Raw genomic sequence first — 21,057 nt, forward strand, 5'->3', positions numbered from 1 at the left:
CTAATACAGCTCACTCGGTCGGGGTACACCATAGACTGGTCAACAGCTAAACATAGGTAGGGATTGATACCGACTGAATTCTGTCGTGAAATATTTTGATACCATTGTTGCATGTGACATCACGACCGGCTAACGGGCGTATTCGAGATGGACGGTATTGCAATTTTCCATGCCAACAAAGCAAGCATGCCTGACAGAAGGTGTTTAAATATAAGACTCTACTTTTCCAAATGCATTAGCTCGATGCATTTTGCATATATGGATATGCCATATAGAGGCTACTGATTAGCATTAGCGATTGTCTGTCGATTTCAACACCTCCAAATTTGGCATTCAAAATTAAAAGGAGGGGTGGGAGAAAAAATCTATATGGCAATACGGTACATAACGATGCTTTCTCTTACAATGGAATATTCATTTTTAATAAAAAAAATTTAAGTCATGTTTCGGGCTGATTTCAAATCAAGCACAATTTCCGCACCTCCACTTTGCAAAGTGTCACTGTACAGCTGACTCGCTGTTCGTTTAGTGGGGAGCAAGGCAGTACAAGAAGTGGACAGTTAAAAGTAGAGGGTTTTTTTTCCAAGAAACTTGATCCACTTTCTGTACAATTGCATTAAATGGAAATTTTTTGACTCAGTCTGTCCAATAGATTATTACTGTTCTCTGGCGTACGTATATACAACTTTTATTTTAAACTACATTTTAAATGCATCGTGTAAAATATCACAGTATGTTAATATATTACAATGTCACAAATACTGTATTGCAGAGGTGTCAAACTTGTTTTCATTGACGGCAACATTGCAATTATGTTTACATATATGAACATAAATGTATAATCTACCCCATGATATTACAGAAATGCATATGCATTTGATTACACTTTTTTTACATACAAATTTTGGGATAACTTGCTTAAAACTTACAAAACATTTTTTAGAATAGTTTATACAGTAAAATATAATATCAAATATAATATAAACTATTACTATTACAATGTATTTGGTATGATCAGATGATGTTTGAGTTTAAAAGATAATTCAATGGTTCCCCAAATCAAAACCAAAGTTATATTTCTTATCTTCGTCTTTTTCTTAAATTGCAGAGTTAAAATCCTTTATAATTTTGTGATGTGATAAGGTATTGGTCATAAATAACAAATATATTAATTTGTGTTCGAAATGTATCTGAAATTAAACAAGCAAAATTCAAAATTTTCATAAACGTCGTCTGAGCATAATAAAATGGCAACCGCCATTCAAAGCATTTTTCATCACCACAGTGTTTTTTTCGTTACAACGCGTCCCCTAAACATTAAAACACCTTCGCAACAAATGAGCTCAGCATTGAGCAGTTGAAACGTGGGTTTTTTTTATTATGAAAGACAAGAACACATGTTTTTTTCATGTACCGTAATTTCCAGACTATAAGCCGCACCTGACTATAAGCCGCACCAGCTAAATTTAGGGGTAAATACAGATTGCTCCATATATAAGCCGCACCCGACTATAAGCCGCAGGGTTTTGATGTGTAATTACCATACTATATAGGGGTTCCTGCTACCACAGAGGGGATTGTCGGGACAGAGATGACTGTTTGGGAACGCAGAGCGTCCCATTTATTAAAAATAAATCTTTCAATCATTCAATCAAACTTTCACATCTTTGACATGGCGAACAGCATTCGTGCAGAGTACAAATAATACAACGGTGCAAAGTAATACAAAGTGCTCGCCTGTACGTTATCAAAATAACCAGCCTACCGGTATATGAAAAGTCAGTCTTTAATCATTGTGTCATCGTCTTCCTCCTGCGTACTAAAACCACCGAAATCCTCTTCGTCGGTGTCGGAGAAGAACAGGCCGTAAATAATCCGCACCGTTGTATAAGCCGCAGGGACCAGAACGAGGGGAAAAAGTAGCCGCTTATAGTCCGGAAATTACGGTATTCTAAGTCGTAAAATACGGCAAGTGCAAGTTGGCTAACAAGGCAGATAATAGGAGTACTCTTTTGCAACCAGAAAGCCCTCTAAAAAAAGTTTTTAAAAACGCCAACAGTACTCCATTTACATCTCGTGACCTGAATATTAACCTAGTATAAGAGATATTTTCATCATAAGCGCTAATGCCGACAAAGTATTTTAGCGGCGCAGTGATCACATAGAGTCAACTAGCTTATGCAGCTACAGTGTTGACATACGAAGCAGCTAATGCATTGCCTTTGAGCTCGTGAAAGTTAATTCTATATCATAAATCATGCCTCTCACTTGTATAGTACAAGGTTGTTGCCATAACTCGAGAAATCCAACTTAGACCCGGAGATGGAGAGGAAGACACAAAAAGACGCTCGTTTGTGGCACCTTTTTTTTTTTATTACCTGCGGGAGGATAATGATTAATTCTTCATCTAAACGGGAAAATATCAACATCCCATCAGTCGGCATCCCAGTGAGAGCAGATATTGTACTGTAAGTGATTGTTTTGTTATGTTTGTATTTCTTGTTCAAGCACTTAGCAATGCTTTGTGCTTCACAAAATCTGTATCCCTTTAGCACAGTTTTTTACAATTGTAGCTCGTCCTCCTTATTTTCAGGCTAAAAAAATATAAGGTTATGGATCATCTATTGTCCCAAAGTAGTCTTTGTTGTCTCTCACAAAGTCGGTCATGATTAGCAGTGTTGTTGTTGAAGTGAAGTTAATTACATTTATACAGCGCTTTTCTCTAGTGAGTCAAAGCGCTTTACATAGTGAAAGCCATTATCTAAGTTACACTTAAACCAGTGTGGGTGGCACTGGGAGCAGGTGGGTAAAGTATCTTGCCCAAGGACACAACGGCAGTGACTAGGATGGCGGAAGCAGGGATTGAACATGGAAATCTCAAGTGGATGGCACGGCCGCTCAACCAACCGAGCCACGGTTGGTTGAATGGAAAAACTGAACGTTGTAATGCATCTGTGAAATAATATGCCCCCGTAAAATGAGCAAAATATGTAAATATTACATGTTGTTATGAGTGTGCCTGTTACTATGTTACATATATACTTACATCATGTATATAAAACCTCGATGGAGGTTTTTGGAGGTTTATGGAAATAGAGCATGGGTGTCTAACGTACGCGGGATGAGTTTTCTACGTATAAGAATTAACCTGAAATTTTTTAATTAAAGAAACAGCTGTTCTAAATGTGTCCACTGGATGTCGCAATAGCAATACTTTGTATCTTTGTATTCTTTGTATCATGACGGATTAGTTAGTACATCAGTTGAGGAAAATGATCAAACTACATAAATAACATACTCTAATTTGATTTTGATATATTTTTTTTATCTTGTTAGATTGAAAATTAACACCAATGAGTTGACTGATGATCATCGTCACATAATTTATTCAGAAAATATAAGTAACGACAAATAAAGATATAATACTATTAACCGCAACATGTAAGTGTAAAAAAAACAACAACATTATGATTTGTACAATTTCAGAACGTGCTCGTTCTATTTTTAAACAAAGAAAACAATCTGAAGTTGTCTTTATTTTTAAGTTATCGTGCCGTGATTTTACCAGTCCGGCCCACTTGGCATTAGATTTTTCTCCATGTGGCCCCCGACCTAAAATGAGTTTGACACCCCTGAAATAGAGCGACTCCTATTAGCTCAATTGTTAGCTGATCTTTGCTAAGGTTTATTTATGATTTAGAATGTATAAAAATAGAAGGATTGGGCAAAATTCCCCAAAAATTGCAGTTTCCTTTTAAAGATTAGTCAACGAATCGGATTATGAAGCATATTCAGTGGCTCTAATTCAGCCATTTTTTTTATTTCTGTACTTTACTGTAATGCTTTTTGAATATGTATTTTGCTTTGTTTTGAACGTGTGAAAAATAAACTACTACTACTACCACTAATATAATATCTTCATGATCATGAGAAGCTAAAATTGAAATCGAAATTTGAATAATTGTCCTGCCCTATCGGGGACGCAGGACAAGTACCTAGCAACATCAGTGCTTACATTATAAACACTGAGGACTCAAAAAGGTAAGACTGTCATATTTAACTTAACGGCAAAAACTACTTCCTGACTACAGCAACAAATCTAGAATAAAATCAATTGAGATTACATTATTTCCCCCATGGAAATACTCAAAAGTACCGAAAATTAGTACCCCTATTGATTATCAGGTACGGGACACTTGTATGTTATTGGTTCAAATGTTGAAGATCCCCATCCGTAATCAAAGAGCACATATAAACAAACAACCAATCACACCTATGGACAATTAAGACATTCCTTTTAAGCTAATATGCACAGGGTGAACATGCAAACTCCACAGAGAGATGCCCAAACAGAGATTTGAACCCTCGATTTCCTGACTGAACGCCAAACATGCCACTGTGCGGAACAAGTAAGGTTACGGTTCATGGTTCATGTAGTCTCACCTTGACATCACGGTGAATCACATTGTTGTCGTGACAGTAGCGAAGTGCCTCCGAAATCTGCCTCATGTAGTGGCTGTATTAAAATAGAAGAGAAAAATAACGGCCTTCTGCAAATTGTAAATTGTCTTATAAAAGGTGAATGACTCACCTGGCCACAGCCTCACTGTACACAAATCCAGCATCAGCCCGCTTTACGATTTCAAAACAGAGGTCAGCACCGTCCATACTGAAAGTGGGATACGATTAGTGTGGGCACATTTAGGTTATAATCATTTATTGACAGCAAACTATTAAAAGCACAAGCCAAGTGGTTCTGTGTTTAGTTCAAATTAAAGTTAAAGGACAGAATACATAAAAACAACCTCCGTCAGACAACATTAATTAAATTATATCACAGCAAAGAAGTTGATTTTTTTTAAATGATCGTCGATTATATATATCGAAAAGAAATATTAAGTATTGTGCAAATACATCATAAATACTGCTTGATATGAATACATTCTGAACCAATTAGCTTTGAAAGCAAAACATAATCAAATAAATACATTTGTTGTTGCTGTCTACATGAGTTTCCTTCCATTTGCATGTATAAAAGCAATGGTTAACATAGGAGTGATGCTGACACTTACAATTCAAAGACCATGTACAGCATGCCGTCAGAGCTGTACGTCTCCAGCAGCTCCACAATGTGAGCATGTTTCAGCATGTGACAGATGCTGGCCTCGCGCTTCAGATCTGACAAACAAAACAGAAAAAAGGGGGTTCATTAGCAATGCTTCAAAATGTATATAAAATATGTAAAGGTGCCTTTAAAATTAAAAGCACAATACCGTCGGCATGGAAAAAAACAAGTAGAATGGATGTTCCAAATGAATGCACTTAAATTGCATTTATGTGGAAGATCCATTGTACTTTCATGAATGACAACATAACACGGACAAACGACAAAGACATATTTCTGTTGACTTTCTTCATTTTCATGTTGAGGGAAACTATGAAATTTGGACCACTAGATGGCATTAGAGAGCATGCAGCCCTTGTATCGAGAGGATGAAGGGAGGAAAGACAGGTCAAATACAGTTTTGTTTTTTTAAATGTCCTTGTGAGTGAAACAATCACAAACCTGCAATGTGGTATGTCTTGTTTTGTCTCGTCTTTGCCAAAGCAAAATGGAGGAGACACTTGGTTTGATGCAGACAAATTAGTTCATCTAAACACCCACTGATTGGGGCGCATTGCCAGACCAGGGTCATTATTATTACGCAACTTGGCAGAATGATTCCGCCTCCCCTACAGACGTTGCCATTTTCTTTCTCCCCTTTAAACTTTTCCTCTTTCTTGTTGAAGACAATGAGGCCCAGTGTCCATGCGAGGACTGAGTGGCTATCATCGGGGTGAAAAATAGGGGAAGAGAACCCAAATCACCAAATTCCATCAAGAGCAGCTCATCCAAATGTAAAAATGAGGAGAAGGCTCACATTGTATTTTCCCCATGTTTGGCGCTTTCTTATTCTTAAGGCATTTTATATGTTCTGAAGGCCTTAGAATCATGACAACAACCTACATTTATCAGGTATAAAGCCCAATGTTTGCCTTTTTTGCCTGACCTTTTACCACAGCTGTGTCCCAGTGTTCACATGGTTCAAGATTCCTTCAAAATGGATGCACAATTACATTTCCACATTCTTTATTAAACACATGCAGGAGTTGCATGAATTCCAGGAGAGTGCATGTCTTGCCACAACACCGGCTCGAATTTGAAGGCAAGCTGTAACGAATATGTTGTCTTTCCCCAGGTCCAATCCGGTTCCAAGATACTAATCCTCATCAACATGGCGGAAAATAAACTGTTTATTTTAAGTATCATTATCACTGGAAGACTAGAGGAAAGGGAATGGCAAAGCATGCTACACACATACCGAGCAGGACGTCAAGATGCTAACCGTTAGAGCAGGGGTTGGCAACCCAACATGTTGAAAGAGCCTTATTGGAGCAAAAATACAAAAAACAAATCTGTGTGGAGCCGCAAAAAGTTAAAAGCCTTATGTAAGTGTAAATGCAGGCAACACATTAAGTGTTTCAGAGGGTTAGATACCTCCTGGAAATTACTGGCTTAAAACTGCCAAAGGTATAGATGTGTGTGCCCAAGTTAAGGAAAGAACAGGCTGTCTTCTTCCAATGGATTTATTACAATCTTTGCAAGCTGGGTAACGTTTGCTGTGGTCTGGAACAACATGGTATGTTGTATATGAACGATACTAAAGTGATTAGATCAATATTTCCCTTTTTCTCATTATTATAAAATCATTGTTTTGGTCGTTTTTGTTTACAAAGTCAGGGAGTATGACTTTGGATACAGGACGGCTTTGAGGGTAAAACCCAAATTATTTAAAAGAAGAACTGCACTGTTTTGAAATATTGCCTATCATTCACAATCCTTATGAGAGACAAGCACAATTATGTTTTTCTTTTCTTTTTTTTTTAAACGTCAGCAAAAGTTAGCTAACAATGGAGCCAACGTGAGGTGCTCTATTCCCGCCTAAAAAGTTCCCCAAAAAACATCCAAAAGCCTCTATCATCATTTTATATACACGCTGTAAGTATATATGTGATGTAGTAACAGTCACATTAATAATAACATGTAATATGTACGTATTTTGCTAATTTTCAGCGTACGGTGGCATATTGATTTCACAGACGTATCACTATGTTCACTTATCCCTTCAACAACAACACTAATGCAGCAGTATTGCTAAGTGCTGAACAAAATATACAAACTGTAAACATAATAAAACAATCACTTATTGTACAATGTCTGCTCTCACTAGGATGCCGACTGATGGGGGACGTTCATATTTTCTGTTTAAATTAAGAATTAATCATAATCCTCACGAAGAGTTTTAAAAAATTGTGATGCAAATGAGTGTTTTTTTGTGTCTTTCTCGCCATCTCCGAGTATAAGTTGAATGTCAAAGTCGGCCAACTCCTCAGTTTATGGCGTCGACCTTCTGGTGAGAGGCATGATTTATAATCTAGAATTACCTTTCACCAGTTTACTAGCTCAATATGTCAATATAGCAGTATAAGATAGTTAGCTCTCTGTGATCACTGCGCCGCTAAAAACAGTTTGTCTGCTTTAGCGCTTATAAGAACAATATGGCTAATACTTGGTTAATGGTCTAAATCAGGGGTCACCAACGCGGTGCCCGCGGGCACCAGGTCGCCCGTAAGGACCAGATGAGTCGCCCGCGGGCCTGTTCTAAAAAAATAAAAAAAATAAAAATGTAAAAAAAAAAAAAAAAAATTTTTTTTTTTTTTTTTTTTTTTTTTTAAATTAAATCTACATAGAAAAAACACAAGATACACTTTCAATCAGTGCATCAACCCAAACAACCTCCCCCATGCACACTCATCCACACAAAAGGGGTTATTTCTTTCTGCTACCAATATTCTGGTTCCCACAACAGACAACACATCTGCAAGGGACACAGTCCCTGAAGCACACATGATTGTATAGGCTGCTGGTCCACTAACATTTTCATTAATTACTATTTTTTATGTAATTATTTTTATATTGTTTTACTTTCTTTTTTATCCAAGAAAATGTTTTTTATTTATTTATCTTATTTTATTTTATTTTTAAAAAAAAGGGCCTTATCTTCAACAGACCAGGTTGTCAATGAAATTAGATTTTTTAAAGGGTTTTTTAAACCAGGCCCAGTCCAGATAATGTCCAAGTCGGACTCAGCAACACACACCTTCATTCATGTACACAGAAAAAAATTAGGGAACACAACAGATTGCATATAATTTATAAACAAAACACTTTGCATTACATTCGAAAGGACGTTCCCTTTAGATTTCCGATCCTTAACATTTTACATTTATCATAATTAAGCTTAAGGCCAGATTGCTGTGAAAATATGTCCAAAAGATTAAGAAGGTTCCGCAAACAATGAGGAAAAATCTTATCTTTGTGAATCAGCCTTTTCTGACATGAACTTCATCAAGAACAAACACAGAACACGCCTCACTGATGCACATCTGCAAGACTCACTCAGAGTTGCAGTGTCAAGTTACACACCAGAGTACAACTCACTAGTTAACAGCATGCAATGCCAGGCTTCCCACTAACTGACAAAGAAACAGATAACAGATTTGGTGTCCAGTTCAAAGTGTGACATGATTTAAAAATTTGAGAGTTTACTTGTTGTATTTTACATGAGTTATTATTTGTACAAACATGGTGCAAAGTAATTCATGATTTGTTAAAAAATGTTAGTGGCTAGCTAGTTAAAATGGGATATTGTGATTTCACAAGACTGTCTTAGAAGTGATCATTTGAAAGTGTTCAATTTGAAAAATGTGCATTTAGAGAAAATGTAAAAATAAAGTGTTGCATATTGATATTTATCTGTTTCTATATATATTTATTGTGAGAAATCATTAAGATGATCAGTGTTTCCACAAAGATAAATATCATTAATTATTAATAATAACAGAGTTAAAGGTAAATTGAGCAAATTGGCTACTTCTGGCAATTTATTTAAGTGTGTATCTAACTGGTAGCCCTTCGCATTAATCAGTACCCAAGAAGTAGCCCTTGGTTTCAAAAAGGTTGGTGACCCCTGGTCTAAATGGTTCTGGTCACAAGATATACTGTACATGGAGTATTGTGGCCGTATTTTAAATGTTTTTAGAGGGTTTTAGGGGCGGAATACTGTACCCCCATTATCTGCATTGTTAGCCACCTAGTAGTGGCTGTATTTTACAACTTAGATTGCATTAAAAAAGAAAAATGTGTTCTTGTCTTACATAAGGATAGTGAATGATAGGCAACATTCCATAAAAAGTGTTGTTCCACTTTAAATGGAAGACAATAATAGTTTTTGCTTTTCAGTGTTTCCCATAAACTGCCAAGATACCTGTGGCGGTGGGGGCGTGGCTATGGGCGTGGTCACCATGACATCATCGAGTAATTTGCATAATTTACTACAATGATATGATTTTCTCTAAAAAGGCTCAAAAAACGTATACTTACTAATTAATAATAACAGTTTTGTTTTAAACGTCCATCCATCCATCCATCCATTTTACAATATAATTACAACACTTTATGTACATATTTATATACAGATTTGAACAATAAGTTATTCACTGAAATATATTTATTAATTGTGGTTCTTACAAAAAATATATATCTTATAAAATATAAAAGCTAAAATGTCTCTTAAAGCTCTGCCCCTTTAATTAGTGCATACTAAATAATTTAACTTTAGCCTACTACTACAACCATATTATTTACCAGCAACATAAAGTGAAACAGAGGCAGAGGTGTCCTGCCACAGTCAGTAACAAATAAACAGAAAACAGTAGTGGTCAAATACAAATAAGGCAACAAGAGAAGTATCCTACACTTCTCTTTTGTAAAGTAAATCTGAACAGCCTATATGGGCATCTACATCAACTATATGATTTGCCTGAGAAGCTGGACAGGATAAAAAATAAAAAATAAAGTTTTATTTTTTATTTTTTATCTTTTTTATTTGTGGCGGACGTAATTCTTTCGTGGCAGGCGCCACAAATAAATGAATGTGTGGGAAACACTGCTTTTTGTTTAGTTATTATTGTCCATTAAGTCGATGAAACCTTTAAATGAATATGGTCTTGACACATACTTCTTAAAAACACACAAAGAGAGACTTGTTTGCCTGATAACACAACTGATTAATTTATAAATCAGAATAACGGTTGTACCATCACGGTGAAAGGTGGCCACAGTCTCACCAGTTTTTAAATTTAGGAAACAAAACAATTATGTCCAACTATCACCCAATTAGCATCCTTCTTGTTGTGTCTAAGGTAGTGGAAAAGTGGTGTCAAGTTGTTGAATAAACATCTCAGCCATGGCCGTTCTCTTCTGCACTCTATGCAATTTGGGTGTTGCCAGTAACATTCCATCAAAACGGCAAACTGTGTCTTTGTAAAAACAGTGAAGTTCTTGCTGGATAAATCTACCTGTGTTGTCTTCTTTATACAGTCGACCATCAAGCTTTCCTGTCTAAACTGACTCACTTCAACTTTGCAGAACATACCATTGCTTGGTTTCAATCTTACTTGTCCAACAGAAGACAATCAGTGAGGGTTGGTAGGACCTTGTCATCTTATTTTGAGTGCCCAGTCGAGGTTACACAAGGCTCTATTCTGTGACCGGTATCATTGTCTTTATATATAAATGACCTGCCAAATGTTTGCATAAATATGAACTTTAAAATGTATGCTGATGATGCCATTATCTTTACAACTGCCAAAAGCACAAAAGAGGCATGATCCATCCACTCCTCAGCCCTAATAAGTATTCAGAATTGGCTTCTTAAATCATGTTTATTGCTAAACAAAAAGAAAACTGTTTAATGATGTTCACAAAATAACCCATAAAACTAGAGCGGTCCGGTGTGTTCCTGGGGGATGTTGAGCTTATGCTTGTAGGTAAGTTCAAGCACATTGAGGTCACACTGGATGCAACACTTTCCTTTATAAACAAATCAAACTCACAGCAAAAATAATTCAGTTCAATCTGCATAATTTGAAACAAATCAGACATTCCATGACAATCAAGTCTGCGAAGATGTTTTTACACTCAAGTATATTTTCCCACATAGATTACTGCATCACAAGCTCATCAATTACTGGGTACACTGCATTAAAACCCATAGAAATGTTATTTAAAAAAAATCTAGAAAAATCCTTGATCAAAAGCATTTGTCATTCCATCAGTGTCACATTTTGGTAAAATATAAAATGGTTAACTTTGAAAACTGTATTATTTTAAAAACTTCTGTTTAATTTATAAAGCTAATCATGGACTAGCCCCAGCCCTTCTCTCCACATACAGGACTGACAGAGGTTTTGGCACCAGAGCTTGCTCCAGAGGGGACATCGACATGGACAAACAGTTCTATCAGTCCAAGGAAGTCATTTCTGGAACGGACTTCCCAGTCATATTAGACAATGTCCCACTTTCTACACTTTTAAAAAGCATCTCAAATAGTTTCTTTAAAATAGGGTTAAGGTTAACCCTAACCCTAACCCAGTCATGTCGACACTGTGACTAATTTCATTGTTTGTTTGTTTTTGTGTTTTATCGTCCTTCTGTGTTTGTGTTTTATGTATTGGGACTACTGATGTAAATGAGCAACTATGCTATAAGCTGGCTAATTTACAATTTGTAAATCAGACTGTTCATCAATGTACATTGTCCTCAATAAACAAATCTCTCTCTTTTACTAGCCACTCCATTTAAAAAATAAAAAAAAATGTTTTAAATGTAGCATTAAATACCACACATTTAAAAGGGAAATTTCCCTTCTTTGGAATTTTGCCTATCATTCACAATCATTATGAAAGACATGACGACAGATATGTTTTTTATGTATTCTAACTCGCTAATAAATGTGATAAAAGATCCTCTATTCCGCCCATAAAACCCAATAAAAAAACATCCAAAAAGCGCCAACATTACTCAATTTACATTTTGTGACTTGAATAATAACTAAGTATTAGTGATATTGTTATTAGAAGCGCTAACGCACACAAACTATATAGAGTGGCGCCGTGATCACGAGCTTGTGTGCCAAAGTTGATATTAAGGCTGCAGCTAACGATTATTTTTCTATCGATTAATCTATAGATTATTTTTTTCGATTAATCGGTTAATCTATAGATTATTTTTCCGATTAATCTATAGATTATTTTTCCTTTTACCGATTATTTTTTTATTCAAATGAAGATGAAAAAATAAATGTAGGCCCGTTTTTTCAAAAGGCACGGCTTTTATTTACAAAAAAAAAGAAGTATGGCCACTCAGTCAACATTGACAACAACATGACTAAATATTCTGTCAAATGTAAACATTTAAAACTTTTAACATTTAACAAAATTAAAAGTAGCTTATTTGCTTTTTAATGTGCAAATATAAAAGTCAACATCCAGTGCAAATCTTAATATTCTGCAATAGTATAAGCATTTCAAAAGAAAAAGTATTGCTTATTTTGCTTTAAAATGTGCAAAAATAAAGATAAACATCCAATACAAAAAAGTGCAAAACGAAATATTCTGTAACAACAGTGTAAACATTTCAACAAAAGTGAAAGTATTGCTTATTTCTAAAATGTGCAAAAATAAAGATAAACATCCAATACAAAAAAGTGCCAATCTAAATATTCTGGAGCACTGTAAACATTAAGTATTGCTTTTAAAATGTGCAAAATAAACATCCAGTCCAACACAGTACACAATAACCAATTCTACTCATTCCAGTGAGTGACTAACAGTTGTAATGAAGAAAGGTTAGCATGTGTACATGTTTGGTTCTTTTCTTCTTTACAATATTCCCAGCAGCTGAAAATAGGCGCTCAGAAGGGGTCGATGTGGCTGGAACTGAGAGCTAATTAGCCTTCACCTCAAGCCAGGACTGCGAGTGAGCTGAGCTGCAGTTTATATTTCTAGAAGGTCAACGGGCTCATAGTGATGTTACTAGTAGTTGACTGGGAGGTGTTTATTATCATTTGGGGAGAGTCCGCTGCCTGATGCTCACCTGCTAAACACCTATCTGCTCCACGCTGAAGCGCTGACTACATGCGCTCTGAATACACACTGCTGATTGGCTGATAATGCTTCGTGTGTACCAATCAGATGGTTGTGTGGGTGGGACAATGCTGCGTGTGTACCAATCAGATGGTTGTGTGGGTGGGACAATGCTGCGTGCTGAGACAGAGGCAGAAGGAGCGAAGCAGCTTGTTAAGACTTTAGCAGCTAAAGTTAGCTTTAGCTTACAAACTCGTTCGGTACACCCCCGTGCCGAACCGAAAGCCCCGTACCGAAACGGTTCAATACAAAACACGTACCGTTACACCCCTAGCAGATACAAATGACACATTCATGTTTTTGTGTAATGATGACAACGTATGCTCGCGCGGACGATTGACTAGTTGATGGTTTTCTTTTCAAATGTTGGTTCATAGCCGTTGTGCTGCTATGATAGGCCATTTCCGCTCGACACAGTGTGCATACAACAACATTATTAGGCCGTTTATTGAAATACTCCCACACTTTTGACCACTTTTGGCATGCTTTTCCCCCTCGCTCGCACCGCTCGCATCGTCTGCTTTGATCGTCTGCTTTGCGGTCCGCCATGACGGTAGTGTGACGTAAATATGCGACGCGTCGACGCACAAAAACGGCGTCGACGTATTTACGTAACCGATGACGTCGACTACATCGACGCGTCGTTTCAGCCTTAGTTGATATGATCGATTACCCGCTTCCTCGTTTCCTTGCTCGTCAAACTTTATTCTAAATTCTAAATCATGCCTCTCTCCTGAATAGTACAAGGACGAGGATGTGATCCGACATGTTGGTACACTTTGACAGCCAATTTGTACTCGGTAATGGCGAGAACGACAACAAATAAAAGAGACGCTTGGTTCACCCCCTTTGTCTTTGCGACAATTATGAGTCATTCTTCATCTCAATGGGAATATATGAACATCCTAGCAGTCGGCATCCTAATGACAGCTGATATTGTACAGTAAGTGATGTTTTATTATGTTTGTTAGCTTACGTGATGTCTGCAGTGAGTAATATTCATTGATGCAGTTGGAAAAAAAAAGCAAACGTCATAATGTGTTTTTTAAATTAATGTGTTGCGTATGTTGAAATCAGCAAAATACGTAAATATTAAATGTTATTATAAATGTGCTGTCATCATGGCATCATTTACAACATGTATATAAAACCTCACTGGAGTTGTTTGGATGTTTTTTAAAGACTTTTATAGGCAGAATAGGGCAGCTCTCATAGGCTCCATTGTAAGCTGCCTTTTGATCGCATATATTTAATATTTAGAATTTGGGGGGTATGTGGCGGACCGGTACCTTTCAGAGATGGTATAGTACCGAATATGATTCATTAGTATCGCGGTACTATACTAATACCGGTATACCTACAACCCTATTTAGAATGCATTAAAAAAAAAACATCCGTCGTCATGTCTTATATAATGATTGGGAACAATAAGCAAAATTCCAAAAAAAGTGCAGTTTCCCTTTAATACATCATCTGATTTACAACAATACGAGCACATTCAAAATTGATTATGATAAACTTCATACAAATGTGCTACTGTGTGTATTATATGTGCCATAAAACATTTTTCATTTCCTTAATCTATTGTCAAGGTATCGGATCGGGACTCAAAATCAGATAGGAGGCCAAAACATCTGATGGCAGGCTAAAAATGTTGATCAGGACATCCCTAGTAGGACCGGTAAGTTCATTTCAGACCCGAGCAGTGCACAAACACTGATTGTTAATCTTCGCTCCCAGTCCCCATTTCTCCTCCAGGGGCTCATTTCCTTCTCTTGCTGTTACTGGCTGTCGAGCTAATCCCTGACGGGGGCATCACAGATGGCACATGGCAAGCGCCAACACCCTCGCTAGCACACATTCACAAGTCTATAATCACAGTCTTGGGTCCTCGGCATGACAAAGCAAAAAAAACAATAATAATCACGGTAACACATGAACCGTGTCATTGCCCTTGATCAAATGCAAACACTTTCAAATAAGACTCGGTCTTCAAAGTAACATGTCAGGCAATTTCCTGTGCCCTTGTGTCATGAACCCTGCCCATCTGCTGCTGCAGGTGCACCAGGCCCAAGATTTAAATGCAAACATGGTTACACAACCCGCACACTTTCTCACCTTCTGTGCTAAGGCCGGGGCTGGAGGTGAAACTGGCCACATCCACGATCTTTACAGCGAACTGCTGGCCTGTGTCCCTGTTGATGCAGCGGCGCACCACGCTGAAGGGTCCCCTGCAACACACACACACGGTAAATCAGACACCTATGCGCACGCGTGTGTATACGCAGTCATCGCACACATGCCGGCGATGATATGCCAACAGCCATGTGGGAGGTTGGCGGCATGGGTGCTCCCCCATGCTACTTGCCAAGGGGAATTACAGAGCAGTGGTATGCCCCACAGCTGTACGGACTAAAATAAGAGCAACATTATAGAGACCTGAGCGAGGGAGACCTATGGTTATATGCGGCAAAGGAGGTGGTGGACTTTGTAAAGCTGTGCTTCCTAACATTAACAGTGTTGCAGCTGACACGTTGAGCAAGACGGTATCAGGTTGACAGTTCTTGATTGTAGTCTTTCCAATGCATTAATGTTTTTTTGGTGTGCCGCCACAAATAGATTTGATGCTACCTGTTAGGAACTATCCATGTTTATGCAGAGATTCTTATTTTGAAACATTTTACTTTATAATTATCCTTTCCGTTTTCGTTTTTTTCCTATACAGCGGTACCTCGGAACACAGGTTACAGATTTTTCGGGATAGGGATAAAAATGTGCTTTAGGTTGCGAGGAAAAATTCAGGTTATACAAATCGGATACATATCCATTTTGGATGCCGTAAATTCCAGATTACTAGCCGCTGCTTTTTCCTATGTAATATCGGAAATTATCGGTATCGGTTTCAAAAGGTAAAATGTATTACTTTTTAAAATGCCGCTGTACGGAGTGGTACACGGACGTAGGGAGAACTACAGAGCGCCAATAAACGTTAAAGGCACTGCCTTTGCGTGTCGGCCCAATCACATAATATCTACGGCTTTTCACACACACAAGTGAATGCAACGCATACTTGGTCAACAGCCATACAGGTCACACAGAGTGGCCGTATAAACAACTTTAACACTGTTACAAATATGCGCCACACTGTGAAACCACACCAAACAAGAATGACAAACACATTTTGGGAGAACATCCGCACCGTAACACAACATAAACACAACAGAACAAATACCCAGAACCCCTTACAGCACTAACTCTTCCGGGACGCTACAATATACAGCCCCCGCTACATTCTACCCCCCACCTCAACCCCTCCCCCCAACCCCGCCCACCTCAACCTCCTCATGCTCTCTCAGGGAGAGTATGTCAAATTCCAAGCTGCTGTTTTGAGGCATGTTAAAAAAAATAATGCACTTTGTGACTTCAATAATAAATATGGCAGTGCCATGTTGGCATTTTTTTCCATAACTTGAGTTGATTTATTTTGGAAAACCTTGTTACATTGTTTAATGCATCCAGCGGGGCATCACAACAAAATTAGGCATAATAATGTGTTAATTCCATGACTGTATATATCGGTATCGGTTGATATTGGAATCGGTAATCAAGAGTTGGACAATATCGGAATATCAGATATCGGCAAAAAAGCCATTATCGGACATCTCTACTCTAAACTCTTATAAAGTGGTGCGGTTAATTTATGGATTTGTCTTCGCTAACGTCCATAATATTTTGAATTCAACAAATAGTTTTAAACAGACACTGAAAAGGTGTGTTATTGTTTGTACTATGGCACCATCTTTTGGACGCGTTCGCTCACTGCAGGTGAACTTCGACAGTATTTCCTTCGGCTTTCAACTAGAAGTACGAGTGCCGTTATGTCATCTAGTCATCCATAGCGTTCTACTTTTATGGATTCTTCATTCTTCACTTCAAGCAACATATGTAAGTTTTACAATATAACTAAAACTATTCACACTTACTAAACCGTCCCATGTGTGATGTCTGTAGGAATGTTCATGCATATTTGTACGTGCTATCGTAATGTAATAAAGCTAGCATTGTTAGCATTAGCTAATATGCTAACACATTTACCAGTTTCTGTGTTAATATTAATAACTTACAATGGCATTCTGTTTGTATTGTTTCAGTTTCGTACAGTCATTAAAAAGTCACCTTGGAGTTATTAAGTCTGTTTAACTGATTGGAGAGCTACCTTCGGCAGCTAGTGGGTCCATGACTATATGTCTTCTGTTTTGTTTGATCAGCCGTTTTACTGCTGTGTTACAAGCACAGTTTGAAAACAATTAAGGTATGTAAACCAACATTTACGAAATATTTCTGTGTAAATTACTCGTTTCAAAACGTATATATCTGTGGCTTATTATCCGCTGTGGCAAATATAGGGAAAATCTTTTTCTTCTAACATTTAGTGAGTGTGGCTTACAGTAGTCCGTAAAATAGTAATGCTTCATTTCAAGCCAAGTCGAAACAGATAACTTCCACCTTTCTTTGCCTTTAGCTTCAGAGCAGCTTCTTACACAACAGCCGTTTTCTTAGGCTTTCCATGGCGACTTTGGCATTTCAGGTGGTTGATGAGGTTTGATGCTACAGTGAACCCCTACGACGCGATTAAAACATCCTGTGTCTTACTCGCTAGTATTATCTTATAGCTAAAGATCCATATAACTTGGTTTTTCCAACCACGAAGAAAGGCTACGTTGTTTACGAAGTAAACATGGCTCAAATTGTAATCGGTCTCCAATACTGACGCATTTGTGGCAATTTCAAGGATTTTGTGCAATCAAAGTCAACATTGATTGAATGAAACTTTTATTGGTAGATTGCACAGTACAGTACATATTCCGTACAATTGACCACTAAATGGTAACACCCGAATAAGTTTTTCAACTTGTTTAATTAAGTCGGGGTCCACGTTAATCAATTCATGAGTCCGGTGTATCTTGACCGCTGCGGCGGAGGCTCTGCCGAACCCCTGAGGCCGACTCACCAAACCCCTAGGGTTCGATCGAACCCAGGTTAAGAACCACTGTTCTACATGTACAAGCGCTTTTGGAAATCACAAATCAATACTGTAAGAGAAGACAACGGGCGATTGCAGCTATTTCAGATACAACACTTCTCAGACGGCAAGAGAACTTTCAAATGTCCGGGTCAGCTGTGAGTCTATTTACCGAAAAACTTCGTCCCTTCCTCCCGTAGATGGGATACAGCCAGTGTGTGACTATAAATATTGCTTTATGGGTGTGACTGTGAAATGGCCAGGCAGCGTGCATGATGCCCGCATCTTTGCCAACTCTGCCATTAGCGCGCAGCTGAAAGATGGAACCACCCCCTCGTGTCCCAAACAACTGCTGGAAGATGAAGATTTTTTATTTTGGGTGACCCGGCTTATCCCCTGACGCCATATCTCACGAAAGAATACCCCAACCCACAGCAACAATACTTTGGGTATTCTCTGTCTAGATTAATTGTTGTAATTGTTGTAAAATGTTTGTTATCGCATTGTCTACTTGCTCATGTCGATTAAATATTTAATTAATGTATGATGGCTCAGGTGTGATTCACTACAATAGGACCCCACAGCACACTGGATTCCAGTTACCGTATTTTTCGGACTATAAGTCAGTTTTTTTCATAGTTTGGCCGGGGGTGCGACTTATACTCAGGAGCGACTTGTGTGTGAAATTATTAACACATTACCATAAAATATCAAATAATATTATTTAGCTCATTCACGTAAGAGACTAGACGTATAAGATTTCATCGGATTTAGCGATTAGGAGTGACAGATTGTTTGGTAAACGTATAGCATGTTCTAGTTATTTGAATGACTCTTACCATAATATGTTACGTTAACATACCAGGCACGTTCTCAGTTGGTTATTTATGCGTCATATAACGTACACTTATTCAGCCTGTTTTTCACTATTCTTTATTTATTTTAAATTGCCTTTCAAATGTCTTTTCTTGGTGTTGGGTTTTATCAAATTAATTTCCCCCAAAAATGCGACTTATATAAGTCGCACTGGAGTGTATGTTTTTTTCCTTCTTTATTATGCATTTTCGGCAGGTCCGACTTATACCGGTGCGACTTATACTCCGAAAAATACGGTTATTGAAATACCACAACACTGGATATTGTTCAAAAGAGATACATTTTAATTTAAAAACCTGCACACAAACACAGCAAACAAATGTAAAATGCAGAGCAAACGATTTACAATATAGGTCTTTTAAATAACTTCACAGTGAAGTAAAGTCATCTACTGGGGAGATTGGAGCAGATGAACGCTCTTTTTCGCGCATGCGTACTAGGTTGCGTTGCGCCGGCGGACGGAGGGGGCCAGGGGTCTAAAACGGTGGCATTTTTGTGTGTGGACACGGATAAGGTTAGGAGTGATTTACCCAGGATAACCTTATCCGGCTTCGTGTAAACGGGGCCTTAGACGTCTGCTCTGTGGAGTGTGTGGGCGAGCAGTCGGAGACCCAGACAGGAGTGGTGGAACATTGAGGAGTTTCTAAAACATTATTTTCACCTGTTTTCTGCTCATGTGTCAAATATTTATTTTGCTACCGTCTATTTTGGCCATTAATTATGACGCCTATCGCTTTTTGATGACGTTCTGGTCGGATGAATGCAACCGGAGCGTTCATACTGCAGTTGCATCGGATACATATCCACATATGTATGGAATTCGACCCAAATTCGGTGGAATTTGGGAAAATTCTGAATTTCACTGTTCACAATGACATGAAAAAATTCAATAGATAAGGGGGAAAAAATCGGAATTGATCTGCAGTGTAAAGTAGGCCAAAGTGAGCGTAAAGGACAATGCTGAGAATAGGAAACAAATTATATTCATTGAAGTTAAGAAATAAATTAATAAAAACATGACCTAGCGTGTAACTGATGGTGTGTGACAAACAGCTTGAAGGACACCCGAGAAGTCCTCTCTCCAAGATAAATAAATGCTGTACATTATTATTACATAACTTCATAAAACTACTGTGGTTATTTGCAGTATATGTTATTGTAATGCTTAATACATATTTCTTATGTAGAATTTTGTTTTTCATATTTAAAAGATGTTACGTATAAAAACAGTGGTGTATTGTAGGGGCCCTGTACGCATTACTTGAATTTGAATTCACTGTGGTTTGCAAAACGAGTTTTCCGAGGTACCAGCTGTGACACAGAACAAATTAAACTCATATCCCGAGGCCCCACTGTGTTATGACGGGCAATGCCATTCTCTGTCGGTACATAAGTCATTGCTGATGGGAGTCCTCTAACACTTTCAGAGATCTACTTGAAGCATTAATGGCTTTTCTTAAGTGTGATGCTTTATTGACTTTCTGATATCATTATAAATTAAGAATGAGAGCAGTGTTGATTTATTAAATAACATCTGACTGCTAAACGAATTAGCTGCAATGCTATTAAAGTTCAAGTTAAAGTACCTATGATTGTCACACACACACGAGGTGTGGCGAAATTATTCTCTGCATTTGACCCATCCCCCTTGATCACCCACTGGGAGGTGAGGGAAGGAGTGAGCAGCAGCGTTTTAGCTAACCTGCACATGTTGATTTAAGATTACAGTTGCATTGACACCTATTATGTGCAAGTGTATTTGCTGCATATTAACCAGTTTTTACGCATATAAGATGAAGAGTTGTTGACAATGAGGTAATTTCATTGGACAACACAATAGCAACAAGATCCTTACCAGTATTTCAAACACTAAAGCAATGAACCATGTAGTGCTGTGCAATACAACAATATGTGTATCGTGCGATATAATGATCTATTATTTATATTAGGGTTGTCTCAATATCAATATTTTAGTACCGGTACCAAAATGTATTTCGATACTTCTCTGTACTTTTCTAAATAAGGGGGACCACAAAAAAATGGCATTATTGGCTTTATTTTAACAAAAA

The 21,057-nt window shown here is 37.7% G+C and overlaps 1 protein-coding gene across 17 annotated transcripts in view; it reads right to left on the bottom strand.

Annotated features, from left to right (window-relative positions):
* Window positions 1–21,057, bottom strand: part of LOC133658117 (peripheral plasma membrane protein CASK-like) — a 115,304-nt gene that overhangs the window by 76,436 nt on the left and 17,811 nt on the right. For all 17 annotated transcript variants that reach the window (XM_062059778.1, XM_062059851.1, XM_062059761.1 and 14 more), the window contains exons 2-5: window positions 15,208–15,320; window positions 5,073–5,178; window positions 4,592–4,669; window positions 4,444–4,516 (exon numbers count right to left, since the gene is read on the bottom strand). In XM_062059778.1, coding sequence (XP_061915762.1) covers window positions 4,444–4,516; window positions 4,592–4,669; window positions 5,073–5,178; window positions 15,208–15,320 — 370 coding nt within the window. The remainder of the gene's footprint in view (window positions 1–4,443; window positions 4,517–4,591; window positions 4,670–5,072; window positions 5,179–15,207; window positions 15,321–21,057) is intronic.

This window comes from Entelurus aequoreus, linkage group LG01, assembly GCF_033978785.1.
Source record: "Entelurus aequoreus isolate RoL-2023_Sb linkage group LG01, RoL_Eaeq_v1.1, whole genome shotgun sequence".
Lineage (NCBI taxonomy): Eukaryota > Metazoa > Chordata > Actinopteri > Syngnathiformes > Syngnathidae > Entelurus > Entelurus aequoreus.